The sequence below is a fragment of the Tachysurus fulvidraco genome, chromosome 18, assembly GCF_022655615.1.
Source record: "Tachysurus fulvidraco isolate hzauxx_2018 chromosome 18, HZAU_PFXX_2.0, whole genome shotgun sequence".
NCBI lineage: Eukaryota > Metazoa > Chordata > Actinopteri > Siluriformes > Bagridae > Tachysurus > Tachysurus fulvidraco.
Window position 1 is genome coordinate 2385765 of NC_062535.1, and position 23379 is coordinate 2409143.

General features: G+C 42.4%; 1 protein-coding gene across 4 annotated transcripts in view; it reads right to left on the reverse strand.

Moving 5' to 3' along the window:
* nrp2a (neuropilin 2a) overlaps positions 1 to 22572 on the reverse strand; it is a 54579-nt gene extending 32007 nt beyond the window's left edge. For 2 of the 4 annotated variants that reach the window (XR_007138463.1, XM_027176366.2), the window contains exons 1-3: positions 22006 to 22572; positions 15731 to 15908; positions 3206 to 3387 (exon numbers count right to left, since the gene is read on the reverse strand). Coding sequence is in view for 3 of the 4 variants with exons in the window: in XM_027176366.2 (XP_027032167.2) it covers positions 3206 to 3387; positions 15731 to 15908; positions 22006 to 22093 (448 nt within the window). In the remaining variant the exon portion in view is untranslated. Of the gene's footprint in view, positions 1 to 3205; positions 3388 to 15730; positions 15909 to 16323; positions 16488 to 22005 lie in introns of those variants that run through there. The other 2 variants (XM_027176365.2, XM_047803319.1) reach the window with 2 other exon arrangements.
* Positions 22573 to 23379: the final 807 nt, after the last annotated feature.

Consider the following 23379-nt stretch of genomic DNA (forward strand, 5'->3'; position numbering starts at 1 on the left):
CACCACACCATGTTCCAGCAGGATTTAAAAAAGAGCAAACAAGTTTCCTTCCCCAGGGTTCAGGTAGTCTATCTATGGTAAAAAGCGTCGATTTCCTGCCCCATCTGCCCAAAGTTCAATGACTTGGTGTTCTTGATTCCAAAAAAGAACACAAAAGGCACACCTCTTTGAGGACTGCTTAATAGGAAAGATTCCTATCTCCAGTTAATGTGCTTCCCATCATAAACAGTCTGCAGTCTGCAAACTGTCACTCCCACATTCTGCGAGAAAAACAGCTCTGAATGTGACGGTTCAGGCTGCAGTCTGCAAAACTCTCCTTATAGCTCGTAAGCTGCCGCGTTCGTGGAACTCTTTGGCCTGAAATCTAACATCCGAAAATAAACAACCGTCTTTTTTTTCTTCCTTTTTCTCTGGAGCACCGAAAGTGAGAACAGCCGTCAAACAGTGAACATATGCCGACCATACACGATGACACAAACACACCCACTCGCACTTCACTCTGTCACCAAAGTGCACACCCACACACTTTTCATGTTGTCAGCAGGCCAGAAGAACAGCACGGATTTTTACACAAAAATGGCAAAAGCAATTCACGTTTGTCAATCACTCTTGTAGTAATGGACCACGTTATACGAGTGGATAGAAGCAGTGGCTCGTAACAGAGCTCGAAGGAAATGCCTACTTGCTAGTGACATCACTATTCCGGAAAAAAAGAAGCACCAAATGAGTCATTTGCACGTTTTTGGTCTATTTAAAGTTCAGCTTTAATTTAAAAAAGACATGATGCTGAACTTCCATTATTCAACAGCAGATTTAAATCAAATTGAACAAGCGAACTTCCTGTTCGGTTTTCTAGCACGTGTGATAGCATTATTTCACTGCAGCGCTACCATTACCACTAAATACTAGCATTAGCAGTAAACTTTATATTCTACTCTAAAGTGGTGACCTTGTAAGGGAACCTTAAACCCTTAAACATCGTCCTTTCCAGAAAAACCCTTTTTCCAATCAGAACCCCTTTCCGAAACTAAGAAGCCATAGCTATCCGAGAACCCCTAAGGAACCTAAATAAGAGTCTTGTGTACATAAATAAGAGTCTTAAATGACACTTATGACTGTATTTGTACTTGTTCCACCACTCTCATGGAACCCTTAAAGTTCTTGTGTAGGCCTCTACTGCCCCTTTACCACCGAGGCAGTTTGAGTGCAGGTTCGGAGCCTAATTTAGAACCAGTTCTTTCTTTTTCGACCGCCAAAGCACCGGCTCTGAACCAGGAAAAGTGGTTCTTAAGTAGCACCAAAATGTTGCTGGTCTAGACTTAAGAACCACTTGCACAGGGGCTGTGGGCAGGGCTGTGGGCGGGGCTACTGTTAGCGCATTTGATAATGTACCTTAAGTATTCTGATGTTTAATGCACTTTTACTTTGCCGCGATATGATACATTATCAGCACTCATGATAGTAGGTAGCTACATGCTAAGGCTAGCTTTTTTCTGTGTTAATGAAAAAATAACATTATATACTTTATCGATCACAACCTCCGTTTATACAGATTACACGGAGCCGCACGTACACGTCGGATTCGCCGCGTTTGGATGCCGATGTAGGTTCACAAAGCCATGAGCATTAACAGTAAAGCAACATCCGCCGTTGTTGTTGTCGTGCTTGTGTTTGTCGCTGCTGCGCTAACGTCGCTTTGTAACGTGACACATATACAGTGATGTCACACTCGGCTCTGTGATGCACGCTAACCGATGGAAAGGCAAACCGTTTCTTAGAAGGTTCACCAGTGGAACCAACTTTGAACCAGCACCAGCACTAGCTCTGAACCAGTACCCGGTTCTTTCTGGTGGAAAAAAGGGTATACAAGAAGAGTTACGGATCAGTAAGTCTGGACGTCTTTAAGTCTTGGATTATCTCCTGACTGCACGTCTGTATGGATTTATTCTTAAAAACTAATTTTGCTCTTAAACTTCCTGACGGCCCATAAAACAACCGTTTCCCAGTTCAAGTGAAAACCCATTTAGAAGGTGTAACTTCCCCAAAACCCTGAGGAGTGTCTTGGATGCCACCAGTGAAGGCCATGATTGAATTTAAGTGGAACTATATTCTTAAAAATAAATTCTGCTCAGTATTATTTTGTCTCACCCCCTAGGAGAATCTCTAAATGTTCTGCATAGATCTATACAACAACCCAATGCAAGTGGAACCACTCATATAGTGATGTAAGCCCTGAGGAACCCTACCTGTCTGAGAGTCTTGGATGGTCCCATGGACATACAGTACATAACCATATGTGTGTGGTGTTCTATTCTTAAAAACGAATTCGTTCTCAGTAAGTTGTTTCGTGCCACGTCCCTGCCTGGCATCTGCAGGCTACAAGCAGAATGTACACATCCCCAGGGACGGGAGATCAGAGTCCAATTATATGGGCATTCCATGCATGTTTGCAGAGGGATGAAAAGAGTTAAGCATTTAAACCAACCTCCAATCCTCCCTTCTTCACCCCTCCCTTTTCCCCTAAACTCAGTTTATTTTCATCACCCCCATTCCCTTGATGTTTAATTGGTCTGGGATTGTGTTGTGGTAATTTTATGCGGACGTGTAGCACTGTGCCTGACTGGCGCGCTGTGGGCCAGAGGTCTTATGACCTTTTGAAAAAGACTAAAAGATTTCTCTGACACGGGTTTGTTTTTTTGCATAATGAGGCTAACTGAAAAATGGTGATTGTGACTCTAAATTTAGTTCGTTTCTATACAGAAACTGTACAGGCTACATGGGACCTTTTTTTGCCTTTAGCCTTGTAGCTGTAGTACAAAACTAAAGCAAAAAAAAAAGTTCAGACATGTTGTGACACACCACAGTCTCATCTGAAGCAAGAAATGAAGTAGTGTTGGATCCTGAGCTTGGGTTTCTTGCAGGTTCTCAGGGTTCCTTCCACCTTCACTGGTAGTAGGTTAATTAGCCATGCTAAATTGCTAACGCGCACTTCTTATTGACCTCCCTATGACCGATTCGTGTCTCTCTGATTGACAGCGTAGTGCCATCCCCGACATGCCGGCCCTTAGATGGCTGCATTGTCGGAATTCAAACTCATGATCTCCTGATGACGGGGTGAATTCTTTTTAGTTGAGCCTTCAAAATAAACCCATCCTACACCAAATGTTAACGTGGAATAAAAAAGGGGAAGGTGAAGTTCACTCACCAGTCTTGAGAATCTCATAACGCAGTGAGAACCCAGCACCTTGGTGAGCGTAATCGGAGACAAACTTGATGTGGACGACCGGGCCGGAGGACATGATGGCTGGAGGAGCGATGTTGCTGCAGTGCCTGCCCAGAAGGTCAGCAGAGTCTGAGCTCCCATCTCTGATCTCAATGAAGTCATATCTGAAAAAGAAGTAAAGTAATAGAAAAATTCCTGCTTATCTTTTGGGATCAGTTTCACTAGTATACATTTTTCTTCGGATTTCAGTCCATTAAGCTCGTATCTGTTAATGCCAATGTAGTGGTAAGATCACATTCTAACCATAACCTCACAGTTAAACACGTCACACTGTTAAATCTCAAAAACACAACCTGAAGCTGTGCAACAAATTCTTTGAAATTCCAGAGAATTTAAGAAAAGCTTACTTGAATATGACCTGGGATCACCTTTGACCCTTGGCTACCAGTTGCCTTCCCATAACAAAAGTGCATTCCTTGCTTGTCAAAAAACCAAAGACAAAACCCAGCTGTCTCTCGGAAAACGCTTTGTTCCACCCAATTCCACACTGTCCTGAATTTTTCAGTTATACCACACCACTGCTGAATTCTCATCTCAAATCGGATTGGTTGGAAGGTGTCGATTAATTTTTGTACATCATTCATTTTCTACCGCTTATCCAAACTTCTCGGGTCACGGGGAGCCTGTGCCTATCTCAGGCATCATCGGGCATCGAGGCAGGATACACCCTGGACGGAGTGCCAACCCATCACAGGGCACACACACACTCTCATTCACTCACACACACACACACTCTCTCATTCACTCACACACACTACGAACAATTTTCCAGAGAGGCCAATCAACCTACCATGCATGTCTTTAGACCGGGGGAGGAAACCGGAGTACCCGGAGGAAACCCCCGAGGCACGGGGAGAACATGCAAACTCCACACACACAAGGCGGAGGCGGGAATCGAACCCCCGACCCTGGAGGTGTGAGGTGAACGTGCTAACCATTAAGCCACCGTGCCTCCCTACAACAGAATTATAATCTTCATATCTAATAATCTTATAATAATATCGTTTCCAAGGCAACATCTTAACGGCGAATGGATAACAGTAGTTCTGCTTCATTCACCCTCCCACCCTGTTTTATTCCTAAAGCAAAAAGCATTTTTTTTTTTTTTGGCTACATAGTCCTAACCGACATTTGCTCGGTGCCGTCCTGTCTAGGGTCTCAATTCTTAATTGAAAACTAATCTGAAGAAATTTTCAAAACCACATGGGAGCACTCCTTTCCCCAAGTCTAAAACTGGACTCGGGCAAAAAAAAAAAAAAAAAACCTTCGCTTCCACTCACCAACAATTAGCCTCATGTTCAAAACCGCTAACCATGAAGTCCTCAGAATAGCCCAATCAGAGCTTCATAAACCCATTATCTCCTTATTTATAGTATATATATATATATCTATTGATTTTTTTTTTTACAGATAACATTTGTAAGAAGCCTCACTTCACCCGGAAGAATGATCTGTTTCGGTCATTAGGTCACACGCTAAAAATAGGTCATTTCCAAAGTCCCTGTAGATCTTCCTAATTTAATAAGTAATGGACTTCTGTTAAACATTTTTTAAAATAAAGCTTCAGCCAAAAATAATGATCATCTCCCATAGTAAAGTATCCAGGTATTAACTATGGAGTAAGTGTTTCCCCCTTTCTGACAGTTGGTCATAGGTTTTTGCCCCTGGGTACAGTAAAATGTGTTCAACGCTCCAACAAGGCCAAAACAGGATAGAGTCATGACAAGACACATTTTTGACCTCCTTCCACTACCCCCACCTTGGCGCACACTCTTCAGCTGGCTGTATGCAGAACTGCTGGCTCCAGCACGTCACCCCAGGAATGTGTGTGTGTGTGTGTGTGTGTGTGTGTGTGTGTGTGTGTGTGTGTGTGTGTGTGTGTGTGTGTGTGTGTGTGTGTGTAAACCTGACACTACACAAGGCCACTCGGTCTGACATAGAGGCACAGGTGTGTTGGAGGTTCTCCGGCGCCAACAGAGGCTTCAGGTACGTGAGTGCTAATTTAGACCCTCAAGATGTTTTACTTCTGGAAGTGGATTAGATACTAAACTTAAACACACACACACCACTGTTGAATTCTGTATTCCTCAGGTTTATGTTAATGCTTGTTCAAAAAAAAAAAAACATTATCATTGCTACAGAAAAAGTGTGTTTGACAGTTATGGAAGGGGTCTCCAGTGTGAGTCAGATCTAAATCCTGAAGTTTATTGGCATTTTGAGGACAGATGTGTTTAGCTTTGTAGTTTCTTGGTCTCACGACAAGCTAGGTGATGTTTGTTTTTGTCTGAAGTTCACGTGAGAGATGTGAACCATTCATTTGTTCGGTGAATGTTCTGCAGTGGATAAAAGGTATGATTTATTTACTAAGTATAAAATTGAAATGGATTGCAAAGCGGTGCGGCGTAAGTGGAATAAAACTCGTACAGTAACAGTACATTTAGCGCTAAAAGTTTCACATAAAATCCATGGTTTGTTCTGTACTCTGTCCCAAATACACACTGACTAAATACAGAATAAACACACACACACACACACACACACACACACACACAGTGAGGATAAAAGCCTGTAAACCGTGTGCAAGTGTAATTAGGTTGTAATTGATTTTGCCGAGGCTCTTGGCCGGCGTGGATTAGCAGCGATGAGTGAGTGTGTCGAATTTGGATATTGACCGACTCGAGCCGACTCCTTGGGGCTTTGATTGCTATGGAGAGCAATGCTCGATGGTGGGAACAGAAAAGACGGGAAGTGTACTTAGCCTTAACGAAAGGCGATGATCCTACATTTATTTTGCCGCCTTTTATATCGATTTAACGCTGCGCTCGACATAAAAGCAAAAGTGTAACCATTTCCCAGAGTACCTTTTTCTTCACGCTCTTTGCTTTTTAAATATGAGATTGTTATGGATGTATGGTATGCGTGACATGGGATTGGAACATTCAGAGAACAAATGCTACGTGTAAAAAAAAGTTGTTGTTTTTTTTCCCTCCACTTCCATTTTGCGGCTTCTTTTCTTGAATTTGACTTTCTTTCACCTCCCAATTACTATTGCTCCCTCGCTTACATCTTTCTTCTCAGCTGCTAATTGCCTTTCACACCTTCTATGTTTTTCAGATGTATTTTTTGCACCTTATTCCCAAGGCACCACTAGCTACCCCAAATGATCTCATCTGGAGTGGGGGTGAAAGACTGAAGAGATTGTGCTTCCCTTGTCTTATTATCTGGAGTATTAGGTGTTGGTCAGATCATCATGTTTTTGGGGTTTTTTCCCCCCTAATTTACTACCTCCCTACATCACCAGGGGTAATAAGAACCAACCTCAGTTCATTAGTCTTTCAGCTCCTTCACAGTCATCTGCTCCACATACTGTATCACCATCGACCAGCATGTGTATTTTCCCTTCCATTCTCATGAATACTGCTGACCAATGCAACATTCATTCAGACCACACAAATGGAAAACCGAGATCTCATTTATCGGGTGAATCAATTGCAGTCTTTACACAGACTTCAAGCCTAGATTCAGATCCGTCACCTCAGCACTGGCAAAACAGAAGTTCACCTCCGTTCCTAATTCAGTGGTGCTTTTAAGAGTAACGGCTTCAGGACCCATTCCAAGTCGAGCCGGCGGGCAGTCGAGAAGCTAAAACTGAAATTAAATAAAGCTAAGAGTCTGCAGAGAAAGCCGCATGGCTGTCCTCCAGGGACTCGCCTAATAAGCTATAAGTGCCTCTGAAATATTAAGTAGATGCCGGGGAGCATTCCTGAGGGAAGGGAAAAGCTGCCATCTTCAATCCGGCCGGGAAACGAATCGCATTCTGTGTCCGATACAGAGCTGACACTTACAGATGAACGAGGCAGACCACAGAAACAAAAGCCTCAGGCTTTCACAAGCACCATCGATTGTCAGGACGGGGCAACTCGCCAGGATGCCCCAGCAATGTTTGTCGGATTCTACGTCCATACGAGTGTAAAGTCATCCGTCTGGGACTCCGTCAACAGCGTTAAAGCAGCTCTCAGATATTCAGTGTGTACTCCGTGTGAAACCCCCAAGGCGACTGCTGCACCGGCCTGATTTTTGGCTGCCCAGAAACTGACTAGTGTAAGTGGTCATGAAAAGTGCACATGCGCTGCAAGCTGCATTCTGTATGTTGATAAAGCACAATAGCTAGCTAGCTGTATTACTTATCTTGGCTTAAATAGGGTCTGAAGCCAAAACCTTGTACAGAAGTAGAGAAGTAGTGGAGAAGCACAAAATGAGGAACATCTGTGAAGGAGATTTTGTCGAGCTGCAGGTTAGAAGGATACAAAATAGGTTAAAAGGATGCATACTTTATGAGATGTACAAGTTTATTACTGTAATGAAGTATAAGCTTTTTTCCCAGCCTGGTAGCCCCGCCCCTCTTCCATTAGCCCCGCCCCTCTCCCATTATGTAAGCAAAGCCGTGAGCACTGATTGCGTGAAGCGTCCAACATTCCATACTTTTTTCCATTTGTATAAGTGATCTAGGATCCCAAGCACTTTCTGACTGGTCCTACCATCTCCCAGGGTTCAAGGAAGGTATGCATCAAGACTCTTCTCTGTCCTGGCACCGAGGTAGTGGAAGAAACTTCCTGAATAGCTGAGTCACTGACAGATCTCCCTCTTCCTGGTATACAGTACATAAACCAGCACTTAAAATATAATAATAAAATCGTTTCTGTATTTTCTCCTGGCCATCTCGGCTAAAGGTAAATACAGTACAGACCTCAATATATGTCAAGCTGGTTCTTTGCTGAATAATCCACCTAATTTGTTGCTTTGATTCAGTTTAGGCAGCAAACTGATGTGTATAGGATAAATAATCCATTTGACAAGGAGTATAAACCTTGAGTTTAAATTTAGCATCAAGCTAAATGTTATAAAGCTTATGTGACCCTAGACAGCTACAGTTTATCATAATCCACCACTTCTACACTGTCGACAGTCTGACAACTGGTGCTTGATGATATTGTGTGTAATCAGGATCATATGATTGGTGATTGTTACATTAAACAAATAAATCCTGAAGAAAGACAAGCAAGAGCTAATCATGGAATTGCCCGAGCTGCAGAAGCACTGTAACCCTCTAGCCTTCATGTCTATGACCGGTGACCTAGCTGGCCGTGACCTCACTGGTCTTAAAGGCATGTGAGCAATTGATTCCTCATTAAGTAATCGATCCCGGTTCCTTCTTCGCCGTTGAAGAGGAGTGAGATTACACTCAGCAGTCGATAGCTTAGCACCTTCTCTAAATACGGGCCTGCTAAAAACAAGCATGACCAGGAGGAGCTTGCAAACTGCATGACACTTTTCTGTCAGTATGATATCTCAGTCTCAGCTGATATCTGAAAATGGTGAGGTGAGGTGAGGTGAGGTGAGGTGGTGCTGCCCAGTTTCCCAGTATGCTGCATTTCCAGAAATCCAGAATAATATTAGCATTACGTAGCATTCATTCATTCATTAATTTTCTACCGCTTATCCGAACTCATTGTCATCGGGCATCGAGGCAGGATACACCCTGGACGGAGTGCCAACCCATCGCAGGGCACACACACACTCTCATTCACTCACACACTCACACACACACACCGGACAATTTTCCAGAGATGCCAATCAACCTACCATGCATGTCTTTAGACCGGGGGAGGAAACTGGAGTACCCGGAGGAAACCCCCGAGACACGGGGAGAACATGTAAACTCCACACACACAAGGCAGAGGTGGGAATCGAACCCCCGACCCTGGAGGTGTGAGGCGAACGTGCTACCCACTAAGCCACCGTGCCACCCATTACGTAGCATCAGTTTTAATTAATTTCAGTGTAACACTACATCTGGATTTAAGACGGAATGAAGTAATATTTGACCAAAACATTTACTGTTTCTATCCTCAACTTGCTACGTTATGGTTTTCTCCTCCAATGGCTTGTTTCGGAATCAGCTAGTAAGGCAGCTAACCCAAAGCATTTTATAATTTGTTTTGAAAGAAGCTTCCTGAAGACGTGTTTCTCTGGAACTTACCTACAGGATGTTCACGCTATGTCTCATTTTAGCAAACGACAAATTGACCAACTGTGTTAAATTTTTATGTACAGCAATGTCGGGCAATATTTGATTGGTTTTGTTGCTTCATTGAGTCCTGATCGTTTAAACAGAATTGAGAAAATCTCAGGAATTATTCCGAGGACCAAATCCATCAGCATGTGCGAGCTTCTTCACTTCATCTTATCCTGACAGGTAGAATCTGTCATTAAATATGTATGGAGACATTATGAAGGAATATAAATCTTGGAAGGACATGAAGGCGAGTGTCCAATACAGTGAGCTTGCTTTGCTATCTAATCTGATCTGATCTGATCTGAGAATGAAGCCGGGCACATGGATCGGCATTGCAATTTCATTTGGCTCCAATGGGAATGAAAATAAAAGCCACGCCTACAAGGGGTCAAGAGATGATTAGATATCCATTTGGGATTGAAAGCCTTACTAACATTCGTATGCTAATGTCATTACTGCTCCATCAACAAATAACACTTTTGCGAGAATGTAAGGAATAAAATAACACAACGCTCGAGGTGCCGGTGGAGTCATTGTTTCATGTAGATCAGCAGGGGGGTGAGAAGAGAATCCACCTGCTCGACTTTACTCCCCTGCTGGGAGGAATAAATACCTCAAACCCGGCCGTCAGAGAGGAGCAGAGTGATTGGTAATGCGAGAGACGAGGCTTCGCGGTGGAAGGATGGGGAAGAGGAGAGAGCAAGATGAAGAGACGGTTAATACAGGAAAGACGACTGAACGCTGTAGAGATAACCTGGTGGAAATCTCGACGTTTTCTTCCTTCCCTGCGGCGCAGAAGACTGCAGGAGATCGCATTAAAGATATAGCCTAATATTTCATCTACCGTTTTTATTGCATCTATTCCACATCAATCTGCTTACAGCCCCTCGAGGTGAAAGCCATTTGGCGGATGGCCCACATCTTCTGGGACCGAATCCACAATTCAAGTGGCCTCATGGACACCGACAGATTGTGCACCTTAGCTTAAAAAAAATAATAAAGGTTCTCTTGGATGGATGAGTATAAATTAGGTTATAGCGCTTAGGCTTGATCTTGGTATGACCTTGGCTTAAGGGGCCTCGAGAACCGAACCTGCACTTTAAAGTGCGAAGGGAAAACTTGGGAGCATCGGAGCGTAAAGTGAATGCAAATGATAGAGAATATGTGTGTGTGTGTGTGTGTGTGTGTGTGTGTGTGTGTGTGTGAGTGTGTGTGTGTGTTCCTTGAAATGGCAAGGCAGATCTATCAATCATGCACCGTTACAAAGTGCTGACGATGACTCATTGTGCAGTGTGTGTAGGGAGGAGACGTGCAGCGAGCGAAGGGGGACGACGACACTTTCTTTTGATCGCTTGTTTTCCTTCAGTTTTTCCTTTCTCAAAAACGGAACTTGGAAACTGAAACTATCGTTTAAAATGGAATGTAGAACAAAGAGCTGTATGATGTAATGATCCTGTCTAAACCATCCCAGAGATCCAGCGGTTTTTACCTTGACATATATTTTGTTTTTTACTGGAGTCTATTTATGCAAATGTATATACATTATTTCTTCATCTATATTTTCATACTTTTTTTGTTCTTATTTTATTTTTTTGCTTTTTTTATACTTTTTTTTTATTCTTATACCGGACATTTCACTGCATGTCGTACCCTGTACTGTACGTATGTGTATGTGACAATAAAATTTGATTTGATGTGATGTGATTTGAGTCTCTGGAGCAAACAGGACATCAGCCACCTGAGGTATTAGATCGAACTCTGTGTTTAGAAATCTGTCATTAATTGGAGCTGCCTGGGAGCTCCGCCCCTTTAATCAGTCTTTCGTCTGTATTCACTTAAACAGGATGTTCTGTAAGCCAACATCAATCATATATATATATATATATATATATATATATATATATATATATATATATGTTATATATATATATCAGTTAGCTATAACAGCACAAAAGAGAAATTTATGACATGACAATATTACATAAGCTTATGTCAAGGTCTCAAATGTAACACTTGTAACATTATAGTCATGCCACAATACACTGTTTTTTTTAGTGTGTGTGTGTTTTGGTGATTTGGCACTGGCAACAAGCAGTTCCTGACTGCCCAGCTGTTAATATTATTTCTCCTTAAACCAAATTATATCTTTTCTAAACATGCTCTTGGAAAAGCTCTGTTAGGTTTTAATGTATGTTTCTTTTCTGGATGATTAAATTGTGAATTGTTGGTGTATCTCATGGGTATTTGTAAGAGTCTAGGGGTTTAAACACCGAAGAGCCGCTTAAACGAATTTTAATCTCAACAAAAAAAAGCCAACATAAGGACGTGTGTGTGATTGATAAGTGAGAGCATTTCAACAGTGCAGTTGTGAACACAAATAAGAGCTAAACACTAACATGGCTGTGTAGATCCACGGTGCATCAGGGTTCATGCTTGTGTTTGGGTGCGAGTGTTTATACTGTATGTGTGTGTGTGTGTGTGTGTGTGTGTGTGTGTGTGTGTGTGTGAGTGAGAGAGAGAGTCATGAAAGTGACGAAAGTACAGATGACTCTGAGTATTGGTTTACATGTGGTGCATGTGGTCCGCTCGGCCGAATGAACTTCTCTCCGTCGGCGATCTTTCCAGCAGCTTAATTCCACACACTAATAAATCAATCACAAGCCACAAATATGTCCGACCCTCGGTGCCTCCGAGGTTCATTTATAATTCATTAGAAAAATATAAAGTCATATTTATATTGAATTGAATTTCAGATGGAGCTTTTACTCACCAAGCCCTGGATCTCTATATAGCACACACACATGAATGATATAAGAGTAAATCTACAGTGTGTGTGTAATAAATTGCGGTGAAGTCGATTCAGACATCATCTGCTTCATGCTTTAGCGATTTCGGCTAATTAAACCACGTTACATTTTAGACTAGACTTTTTTGACTATATCTACCTGGAGAAAAAAAAATAACTTTTTCATATCACCTTTTGAATCTCTAGCAATCTACCAATTTATTTACTAAAGAATGACAGTTTTTATCCGTTTATTGTTAAACATCCACAAAACAAGTTCCTTCTATCATTTACTTTACACCACAGTAGCTATAAATCATATATAATAACTAGATTTGTAAAGTTCATCGTGACAAACTTTGATGTTGGCTTTGACGGTGCAAGTATTCGCAAAGGCCGGTGCTTTTTGGAGGCGAGTGGACATAAGGGTCGGTGTTACTTTTGGAAGCAAGTAGACAAAAAGCTCGGGTGCCAAAACATTTGGAGGTGAGTGGAGACGAGGTGACGTCATCCGAATACTCTTGAGGAAGTTCCCCACATTGGGCTGAGTGTTTTGATATGTCACATGTCCATGTTGTGCTAATTTTTAATTGTCACGTGACATCACGTGACGTCATCAGAATACCCGTGAGGGAGTTCCCCTCATTGTTCTGAGTGTTTCGATATGTCACATGTCCATGTTGTAAAAAGTTTTTTGATTTCGCATATTTTGGGGGCGGGGCTGCGGGACAACCGAAAGGCCAGTCGGTACACCGATTGGTGTAGATAGTTCGAAAGCTTGCCGAGTTACAAACCTCCAAATTTATAACCGGAGTCTATAGGGGAAAAAAGGACAATTTGAGACCCGGTACCGGAAGTACCGGTACTCGGATCGCTTAGAAACGTAATGGCAACAAATTTCAGACCAGCATCTACAACATATCCGCATTTGGTTCATGTGGCTCGAAAGCCCTAGGAGGAGTTACTCTTGATAATTTTTTTGTCTAAGCTTAAATAGGACAACAGAATGTTGGCTTCTACAAAGCGACGTCATGACTCTGACACTGGAGACTCCTTCCATGATCGTTATGTAAATGTCTGCTTACTGAATCCGTTTACTTCGACATCTGAGGCATACGATTCCCTGTCTAAGTTGTTACTATTGAAATGTGGATGTGGTAGCTCAGTGGTTAAGGTGTTGGGCTAATGATCGGAAGGTCAATGGATCAAACCCCAGGTCCTCTAAGCTGCCACTGCTGGGCCCCTGAGCAAGGCCCTTGTTGCTCAGTTGTAAGTCACTTTGGATAAGTGAAATGGTCGTACATATAAACCTTTGATTTGTATCCGCACAACAATTAGAGAACCTTTTGTACGTATTGATCTCCAGCACGTCCTTTTCCACAGGACCCTCACTATCTGACCAATCCAAGAGCTTTGGTTAACACACACACAACCCACAGGCTGTTTTTCTAGCTCAGACTGGGACCGTCCTTCATGAGGCAATTTTTTTCCCCTCCAAACTTCAAACGTTCCAAAATCTTAACAACAAACATGCGCCCACATGGAGCCTGTCCAAGTGGATAATGCACAAACTGCATCGGACAGATGAAAGGCTGGCCTTCGTTTTGGTCATGTTTTTGTTGTCTTTCTGTCAATCTGTCTTGGATCTGAAAAAAAAAAAAAAAAAAACCTCCATCGGAAATCCAGAGTCTGAAAGCATTAATGCCTCCAAAGCCCCATTTGTTCCATCTTATAAATAAATAAAGGCGGTAGCTTTGGTGTGGTGTGCTAAAAACGAAGGTCTGATCTGTATCAACAGATTCTGGATGGCACTGAGAGTCGTTTCCAATCCTGCGGCTTGAGTCTGGGACACGAGTGGATTCGAAGCGTTGTGTAAAAAAGCAAACTATGGTGCTGCTGCTATGAGTTATCTCCTATAAACGTGGCAAAAAAAGTCTTATTTTCCCCCGATAAAGACATCAGATGCCTCAGATAGGTGAGTTGTGAAAGAACTATATCAGAAACGTGCTACATTTTTTTTTTTTCCCCGTGCTTTTGCGGGTCTGTCGATCTGTGACCTCAGAAATCCATTAAATCAAATGAACTGGAAAGAAGATTGGCTTTGAGGTTTGAATTCAGGGTATGAATACTTATGAGCAGCGTAAAGCTTTCTGAGATTTGTCCCTTTCCGCGGACGCTTTAACCAGTGAAACCCTACGGAGAACCTTTAACAAGCCTGTAGTCCAGATTAAACCCCCTTAAATAACTTAAATCAAAAAATATTGCCTCAGATACAGTACGTTAGTCACCAGCTTTATCTCATGTGAAGACAAGACTCTCGTAGTTATTGTACTGCTTTTGCAAAGCGAAGGCTAAAAAAACGTCCTTCCTGCTGACAGCTGTACTGCATCCCTCCATAAGCCTTTTAGCTCTGCTCCAAGCCCTATTATATTCTCCTAACCCTCCTCCATCTTGCATTCCCTCCAGCTACCTCCTTCCCCTTTCTTCTCCGAGTTTATTGTCGCCTTGTCCTCGTCTCCTGCTTTTATTTCCTCCTCTCGCTCATCTTCTACTCTATCCTTCAGTGCTCAGGTCTTCACCATCATTCTTCTACCAGTATTCATCCAGACTAAAACATCATATGCTCAGAATGACGTATAACTGCTCTTAAGCTATTTTGCCTTGATATACTTCAGAAGTACTTCAAATCTGTCAGGTTCCAAAAATGTTCCTAAAGCGGATAAGCGTCTGAAGAACCCTTGATGAACCCTTGATTTCTGCTAGAAGTGGGGACACTTAAGACTTAGGATATTCAGACCGGTGCAAAACCATTCGAGCAACAGACCCAAGAAAAATTTCACAGCTATCAAAGGTGTCACTTTTGAAGTAGACCTTCTCGAAGTCTATCCCAGAGTCTGGTCAGGGTTGTTCATGTATCTATCAGACATTGGTAGCTCAGTAGTTAAGATGTTGGATTGCTGATGGATGGTTGTGAGTTCAGATCCCAGAAGTGCCAAACCATTATTGCTGGGCCCTTGAGTGAAGCCTTGGACCTTCAGCTGTTTGTCATCACCTCCCCTATTATACAACAGCTACCAACCATCACCTTTCATCTTCTTTTCAATCACATGGCAGCGTAAAACACACTTGGAACAAAGTGCCATCCACCATCTTCCAGCACAGAAGCCAATGATTGGGTGGTGTTGACATGGGAAAGAGAATATTCCCCTCCCACCCTGACAGCATGGCCAATTTTGCTCCCTTGACTCAAAGCAGTTTGAATCGCCACTTGCCCCATAGCTGCTCCACAGACATCTACGGAGAACGTAATTTCTTTCTCAACCAGTGGTCACAGTGGGGCAGTGGTGGCTCAACTGGTTAAGGCTCTGGGTTGTTGATCGTAGGATTGGGGTTCAAGGCCCAGCACAGCCAAGCTGCCACTGCTGGGTCCTTGAGCAAGGCCCTCAACCCTCCCCCCTCCAGGGGCACTGTATCATAGCTGCCCCTGCACTCTGACCCCAACCTCCTAAGTTGTGAAGAAAAGAATTCCACTGTGCTGTAATGTATATGTGGCGATAATAAAGGCTTCTATGCCGTTCTAACATACCTGCAATCAAGCCTCTCCAGCTCGAAATGGGGGTTGAAGTTCAGTATGATGCGCTGGTTGGGTTCCGGGGCTGTAATTACCCACTCGCAGTTCTGGTGTGGCGGATACTCCGAAGGGTAACCAGGAGAAGTGATATAACCCGCGGTGGTGGCGTCGACGGGTTCACCGCACTTCTCACCTATGAGGAGGAAATAGAGAGAAGTGTTTGTTTACTGCTTTGGACCCAAGTAACCACTGTGTACTCGGAACAAATGAGGAGCATAAATCACTGCCTCTACAGTACCTCTGGGAAAGCAGGGGATGCAGAATGGATATGTTTATCACATTATGTGCTTGCCATAAAAAAAAAACAGCTAAGTAGGGAGCAAACGCTTCGGGGGTGACGCAAAATAGCGTCGATGTTAGCGCACCGACGTAGATTATTGTCTCTTTCTATTACATCACCATGATTTTCCGATGATTACACTTTCTTTATTTTTATCCATTTATCGCAACCTTTATGTAGCATTTGTTTTTATTAATAAATAAATAAATAAATAAATAAATAGATAAATAAATAAATAAATAAATAAATAAATAAACATATCACTTACAGTACATTCTAGCAAGTTCCAGTGTTGTCTTCCTCATATCATAGGAATCTGTCTACAGTTATACCTTCTGTCATACTTTTTATCTTTCTATCAGTCTCTTTTTCTCTCTCTCTCGTTCTTTTTTAAAGTTAAAAGAAAGTTACAGTAAGTCTTCTGACCAATCAGAACGGAGAACCTAACAGCGCTGGGGTAAAAGAGCGCCGGGGTAAGAGGAAGCTGAATCCATGCCGAAGATATTAGCAAAAATAATCGAATTTTAAACTAATCATTAAAATTGCTAAGAAAACTCTTCTGTTTCCTTTAAAACAAAGCCCTAAAACTTGATCTTCGCTGCTTAGGAGTAATTGTAGGAGTCTGCAAACATTTAAGGTTCTCCGGTCGTTCCTCCCCCCACGCCATACTGCCAATAGCGTGTCTGTGAAGTTAAGACAGGAAGTGACAAGCAGACTCGCTGTCTGTGGGTTCAGAAGTCAACCTTAAAGCCGTAATGAGATCCGGCGTAACAAAAGCTTCTATTCCAGCCGCCACCTGAACAGACCTTCTACTCGTTATCTCCCACGAATGCTTTCGCTAGCTCAAATATTCTGGACTTATAGCGTAGGTGTGAGAGCCGGCGGAGCAGGAAGAGAGGCGAGAAAGGAACAGGAAAGTACATGAGACCAAAAAACGCTGCGGAAAATCATCAAGAAAATGCGACGGGAAGAAGGAATGGTGTGTGAATATAACCGTCTAACCGCCCCAGAGGAGTGTGTATCGTTCTGGAGATTAGACGTCTAAGTACCATCAGACCTCAGAAAGTCGTGCATGCATTTCACTTGGGGTTTATTTATTTATTTAATTATTTAGCAACACTCTTCTTTTTTATATATACTGCTCCCGTGTCAATGAGATCTGATTGACAGCTCAGTGTCTGACGCAACACCGTGAACACCTTCGTCAAAAAAAAGAAGGGAGAAATGGAATGGAAAGAATAAGAATAATTGACTTTAAGTCTGACAGGAACAGCTATTAAAAATTAAAGATTCCAAAGATTCTTTCCAAACATGATCTCATTGTCAGACAGGAAATACACAACCGCCTTTAACTTTAAAGGGACACACGACTCGACCCCAGACTTGTGTGCTGGTTCTGGGATGATGGGTGGAGTTGGATAAAACAATGAAGGTGTGTCGGGGTTATATTTGGACAGTCTGTCTTTTCGGGGTTATAATTTGGACAGTCTGTCTTTTTGGGGTTATATTTGGACAGTCTGTCTTTTCGGGGTTATTTTGGACAGTCTGTCTTTTCGTGGTTATTTTGGACAGTCTGTCTTTTCGGGGTTATTTTGGACAGTCTGTCTTTTCGGGGTTATATTTGGACAGTCTGTCTTTTCGGGGTTATTTTGGACAGTCTGTCTTTTCGGGGTTATTTTGGACAGTCTGTCTTTTTGGGGTTATTTTGGACAGTCTGTCTTTTGAAGTCGGGTTCGAACTCTAGTGTGATCCATGTCTACTCTCCGTCACGGCCGAGGCACGTAAACGGTTCAGATTTTAGTTATGTAGTGACTCGAGTTCTGTGACGACGGAGGAAGAGACGTCACGAGTGAATCTGGACCATTTTAACATCCGCTCAGTAATGTAATAGAAACACAGAATAACACAACTGATTAGAACAATATCACATCATAGATTTGGCCAAATATCCGGAGCCTCGATCAAGAAACACGGGTTCTCGAGTTCTCAGAAGACATGGGACAAAACCGAGCGGAGACGTTTTCACGCCACGACATTTTCATGTCTTACTTTGGAAGGTGCAGGTCATACAGGAGCAGAATGATGACTGCACACACACACACACACACACACACACACACACACACACACACGTTACAGGTTAACACACTCCTTCCTACGGACATTGTATTAATTAAGTAAAAACGTCTCTGTCTCCTTATCAGCACTTCCTCAATACCGGTTTAGCTTCTATAATGGGATAAACGTATCGCTCCCTCCATCTCTCCATTCAGCCACTTTTGAGGTTCCAAATGGCATCGAATGGAATTGTGTGTGTGTGTGTGTGTGTGTGTGTGTGTGTGTGTGTGTGTGTGTGTGTGTGTGTGTGTGTGTGTGTGTGTTTAATAATCTTGGTGATTCATTAAACATGCTTTTAGGCGGTTCATTAAGAACCTGAATAGCATTTCGACAGCTAGGCGTATGTGTGTGGGTATATATATGTGTGTGTGTGTGTGTGTGTGTGTGTGTGTGTGTGTGTGTGTGTAGGCATTAAGAGCGAATTGTGGAAAGTGTGTGTGCTCATTTGTTTGTGTGTGTGTTCATTTCTATTAACAGAATTATCGCTGCCGAGGCGTCACAGTAGTGATAAGTTGCAAGCCTGTGGAGAGACGATGATAAATCTCCATCATTCACCGTCTTTTCTCTCCATCCGAGCCTCATTCGCACCTTAATTAAAAAGTGCTATCACCCGCGGTGAGGAAATCAGGGTGGATGCAGTCATCCTTTACTGAGTTGCAGATGAACTTGTGTGTCGCTCTCTCTCTCTCGCTCTCTCTCTCTCTCTCTCTCTCTCTCTCTTCATTGCAATTCAGGACTACGAGGCAGCTCCAGCACTCTGAACGCTCTGTATATGATTCTCCTCGTCTATTTTTGTGCGCTTCTTTATCCCTCGTTCTCCCCAAACCGACTTGTCATGCATCCTCTTCCTCCTCTTCCCTCCTCTCCATCCTTTTCTTTTCAAACAGATCATCAAACCTCTGACTGACACAACTTCCTCTAAAAATATCACCCAGGGCTCCTGCATTATTGATGAGCCTTTTATTTTTTTCTAACCGAATGTCCCGCGTGCGTGTGCCACCACGCCGGACTTTGATCGCGGCCCCCTGGTAAACAGCCCACTTTTTTTCACGTCTGTTAAAGGGAGCAGATTTTATCTGTCATCGATAAACGGCAAAGGTGTGTTTCTGTTCTGCTTCTGGTCACAGGTTACAGAGTCGGACGACCTGACGGACGACGGGAGCAGGAAGCGACGGGTGGAGTGGAAGATCAGTCGTTCACTGGGGTTGAGTAAAGATGTATAATCTCTTAAATGAACACATCATATACGTTCGATTCAATTAGGAAGTGATGAACGTAAGAAAATATTAGCTAACACAGGCTAAACTCGTCGGCTCTGTTAATGGCAGACGTTAGCTAGCGTGAGAGCTCGTCGTAGCCGTGCTCGGGCGTTCTTGTGACTTCGGTGACGCTTTTCTGCTCAGCACGGATGTGTAGAGTGGCTGTAAGACCTTCTCAAGCCATTTCTTCTTACACATCTGCATGTGATACAAGGGTTTACTTGAACCCAGCGAGCTGCGCTAACGCTGTAAACTCACCGCTGTGCTGTGAAACACACCATCGGGAACAGTGGGCGGAGCCAAACTCCTCCCTCTGGCAACCTGTTAATCTGGTGTTTCGTGCTCAGGACGTCTTCTTACATCACCGCCAGAGATCTTCCTCGTTCTGATCCGTTATCGTTTCTATAGCAACAACATCCGTACGGACCCGTGATTCAGAGCGCTATAGTTTTGCTGTTGTTATGGTAACGTCAAGAACGCTTCTAATGTTCTAGACACGTGTTTTTCAGGGATGTTCCTCAACAGTAAATGTAATTATAAATCCTGGAAGAGTTTAAGTCCTCACGCCAGGATTCGCACTTACACTCCACACCACAGAGATTTTCTTATCTCACCGAATCCACACGACTCTGATTGATTTAATAATCAGCGGACACTCGTTCCTTCACTCACTTTACAACCGGTGGGTGAAGCCTCTTCGTCGGTTTCTCATTCATCACGATAAAGAGCTTCTCAGCTTTCTATCAGCTGCAGCTGTGCAGGACGGATCCCTGGAGTCGGTGCTCAATTTACACAAAGTAATAGTTTAGAAAAAGGTTTTTTTTTAACACATCGCCGCAGTTTTAGATCGTTTTCATCAATACAGACACCAATTTCTGAGTCAAATTGTTTTTTTTTTCATGTTTTTTTTTTGTTGTTGTTACCGAAGGAATTTTGTTCCTAAAAGATTTGAGGTTTTCGAAGGAAAAAACATTTTCTACAAATTTCTAAAATTTTTATCTCAAATTTCTTCTTCGGGTTGTAAAAAAAAAAAATTCACTTTCATACTTGAAAATAATTCTTTTTTCTTTGTTTTTTCAGATGTTTATTCTTCAAAAGATTTTACTGTGTTTTTAATGTTTTATTTATATTGATTTATGTTGAATTTTTTGGTCAAATGGTTTTGCCCTGATTGAACACACCCTGATTTTTTTTTTAAACATCCGTTTATCTTCTCTAAAGAAAATAAACACTAAAAACAAATCTGTAACACAAGTTAGAACTTTAATAGAGTTTTAAATCGATAGAGTAACAAAAATAATACATTAATGTTAAATAAAATTAACAAAAAGACATTTATTGTTTTTTTTATTATTAACTCGGTTAAGATAAACAATGGACTACGCTCACGGTAACGTTTGCTAAATATTATTTATTTTTAATTTTTAAATTTTTATTATTAATAAATATAGAATTTTTTCTAAATGTGATTTAAAGCAGTTTCAGGTTCCAGATTTTCCGTGTTGTCGAACGCATCCTGTTTCAAAAGGTTTACAACTGGGTTAAAGCAAAAACATCTACATCTTTTCTCTTTTAAATACAAATGTTCATCACAAACGTAACGCTGACGTACGTAAGGATCTCTGCTCGGTCGCCACTTGTTTATTTTAAATGGGGAAAAAAAAGACTTTTGTTGGAAGAAAACCTGAAATCTGACCAAGCGAAGAGTTTAAACCGGTGAGTACAACAGACTGCTGCTTGTTCAGTGGGATTTATTCTTACTAATAAAAGTGAGAGAAGATTCTTCAGAGCTTTACAACTGAAGGCTCTTTACATCAGTGACGTAGCTGTTCGATGCTACACGTGATAAAAGGTTTCCATTGGACTGTTTTTTTTATTTTATTTTTTGTAATAAAAGACGATTTTTTTTTTCCTCTTTGGAAAACTTTCCATGTCAATTATTGTTAACTTGTTTATTTGTTATTTTTAACCATAACGGCGAAGGAATGCGGTCACCGAAGGTTCTTCGCTTCCTTACTGAACCTGGACCTCAGTATAAACATGACTCTTGTTAAAATAGCTTCATTTATTGAACGCAGCATGTGAGAAAAAGGTTTCTGAGGATTTTTAAGGAAAAATTCCCTCCAGATGTTTTTCCTTTTAATGAAAGTGAGCGTGAGGAGCTCCACTGAACGGTCTTTGGAGCTTTGAAGAACTTAATTATTATGAGGCTAATATTAAAGGTGATGGAGAAGTTTCTTGAAAGCTCCTCAGAGGTTCTTCAGAATTGCTGGAGGGGTTATGGGCAATTGAGAAACGACAAATTTGTAGAAAACCGACGACGCGTTAGAAGAGCGTCCTGGAAGCAACTTCTGTTCCTAAAGGAAGCATTTGACACGTTTAATATTTGTATTAATGCTAAAATAATCTGAGTAAATTCCTCACGTGCACGTGGGATTAGGGTTCATGGAGACCTTTCAGGTCGGTTTTGGCTCGAGAGTGAAGCTGATCAGAAGTCACTCTGAAGCTTTGTGCACGACACTGAGGCATAAACATGTCCATGATGATGAAGTAGAGATGGAAGTGAGACTCACCTTCTGCCTCTGCGCGCACCGTGAAGCCGCAGCAGCAGCAGCACGCGAGGAGCAGGAGTGTGTGTGTGAGTGTGTGTGTGATATCCATCGTGCCCAGCGCGCGTCAGTCCGGAGATCTGCAGAGATCTGGATTTAAAAAAGAGGAAACAATACAAACAAACCGCCGCACATAAACTGGCGCTGCTCCGTGGAACCAAAGAAACGTGTTCGCATCAGAAAAAAGTTGCGGCTAAAAACCTTCTTCTTTTATTAATATGATTTATGTCTAACGGATGATTGAAGTCCTGTTGGTTTCTCTCCGTCTCGCGCCGTCTCTCCGCTTTATGTCCACCGGAGAAAAAAACACAACAAATAATAAAAAACACAACTCCAGTAGTGTAGAGTGTCGAGTCGTTAAAGCGCACGCACGAGCTCGCGCACCACTTCCACCGGGTCCGCGCGCGCAACAACACCGCCGCCGTCACCGCCGCTCTGAGCTAAAAACCCGCGTGCGCTCCGTTCTCTCTCTCTCTCTCTCTCTCTCTCTCTCTCTCTCTCTCCCTCTCTCTCTCTCTCTCTCTCTCTCTCGCGTGTGTGTGTGTGTGTGTGTGTGTGTGTGTGTGTGTGTGTGTGTGTGTGTGTGTGTGTGTGTGTGTGTGTGTGTGTGTGTGTGTGTAAGAGAGAGAGGCAGGGAGTGAGTTCGTGTGCCGATCGCGTTACAGTGAGTCCTTCTTGGCCCGCCTCCCCTCCTCACATACTGATTAGACAGGAGCGAGCGTATACACACACACACACACACACACACACACACACACACACACACACACACACACACACACACACACAGAGAGAGAGAGAGAGAGAGAGAGAGAGAGAGAGAGAGAGAGAGAGAGAGAGAGAGAGAGAGAGAGAGAGAGAGCTGAGACACGCGCTCACAGCAGCCACACAATAAACACACACGCACGTATAGCGCATGATACTTGTATGTGGCGCGCACACACACACACACACACACACACACACACACACACACACACACACACACACACACACACACACGTCATTAAACTATTTACATTAGTATATAAATACAATAACACACCAACAAAAGGCTCCGGCGATCCTACATAGAACTTTCTTTATTGTAATTTATTTACAAAAAATGAGAACTAAAGTCGTAAATCGATGAAAATATTATATTAAGGTATGAAGTTTTGTTATAATTTTATATATCGTTATAAACTGTATACGTTAAAAATAACTAACTAACTAAATAAATAACTAAATCTAAACAGTTGTTCCTCTGTTCTGCCTGCAGGGGGCCGGAGCATGAACACGCTCCATATGGGGTGAGAAAAGTCTAGATAATGTGTGGTGTCTCTCTCTCTCTCTCTC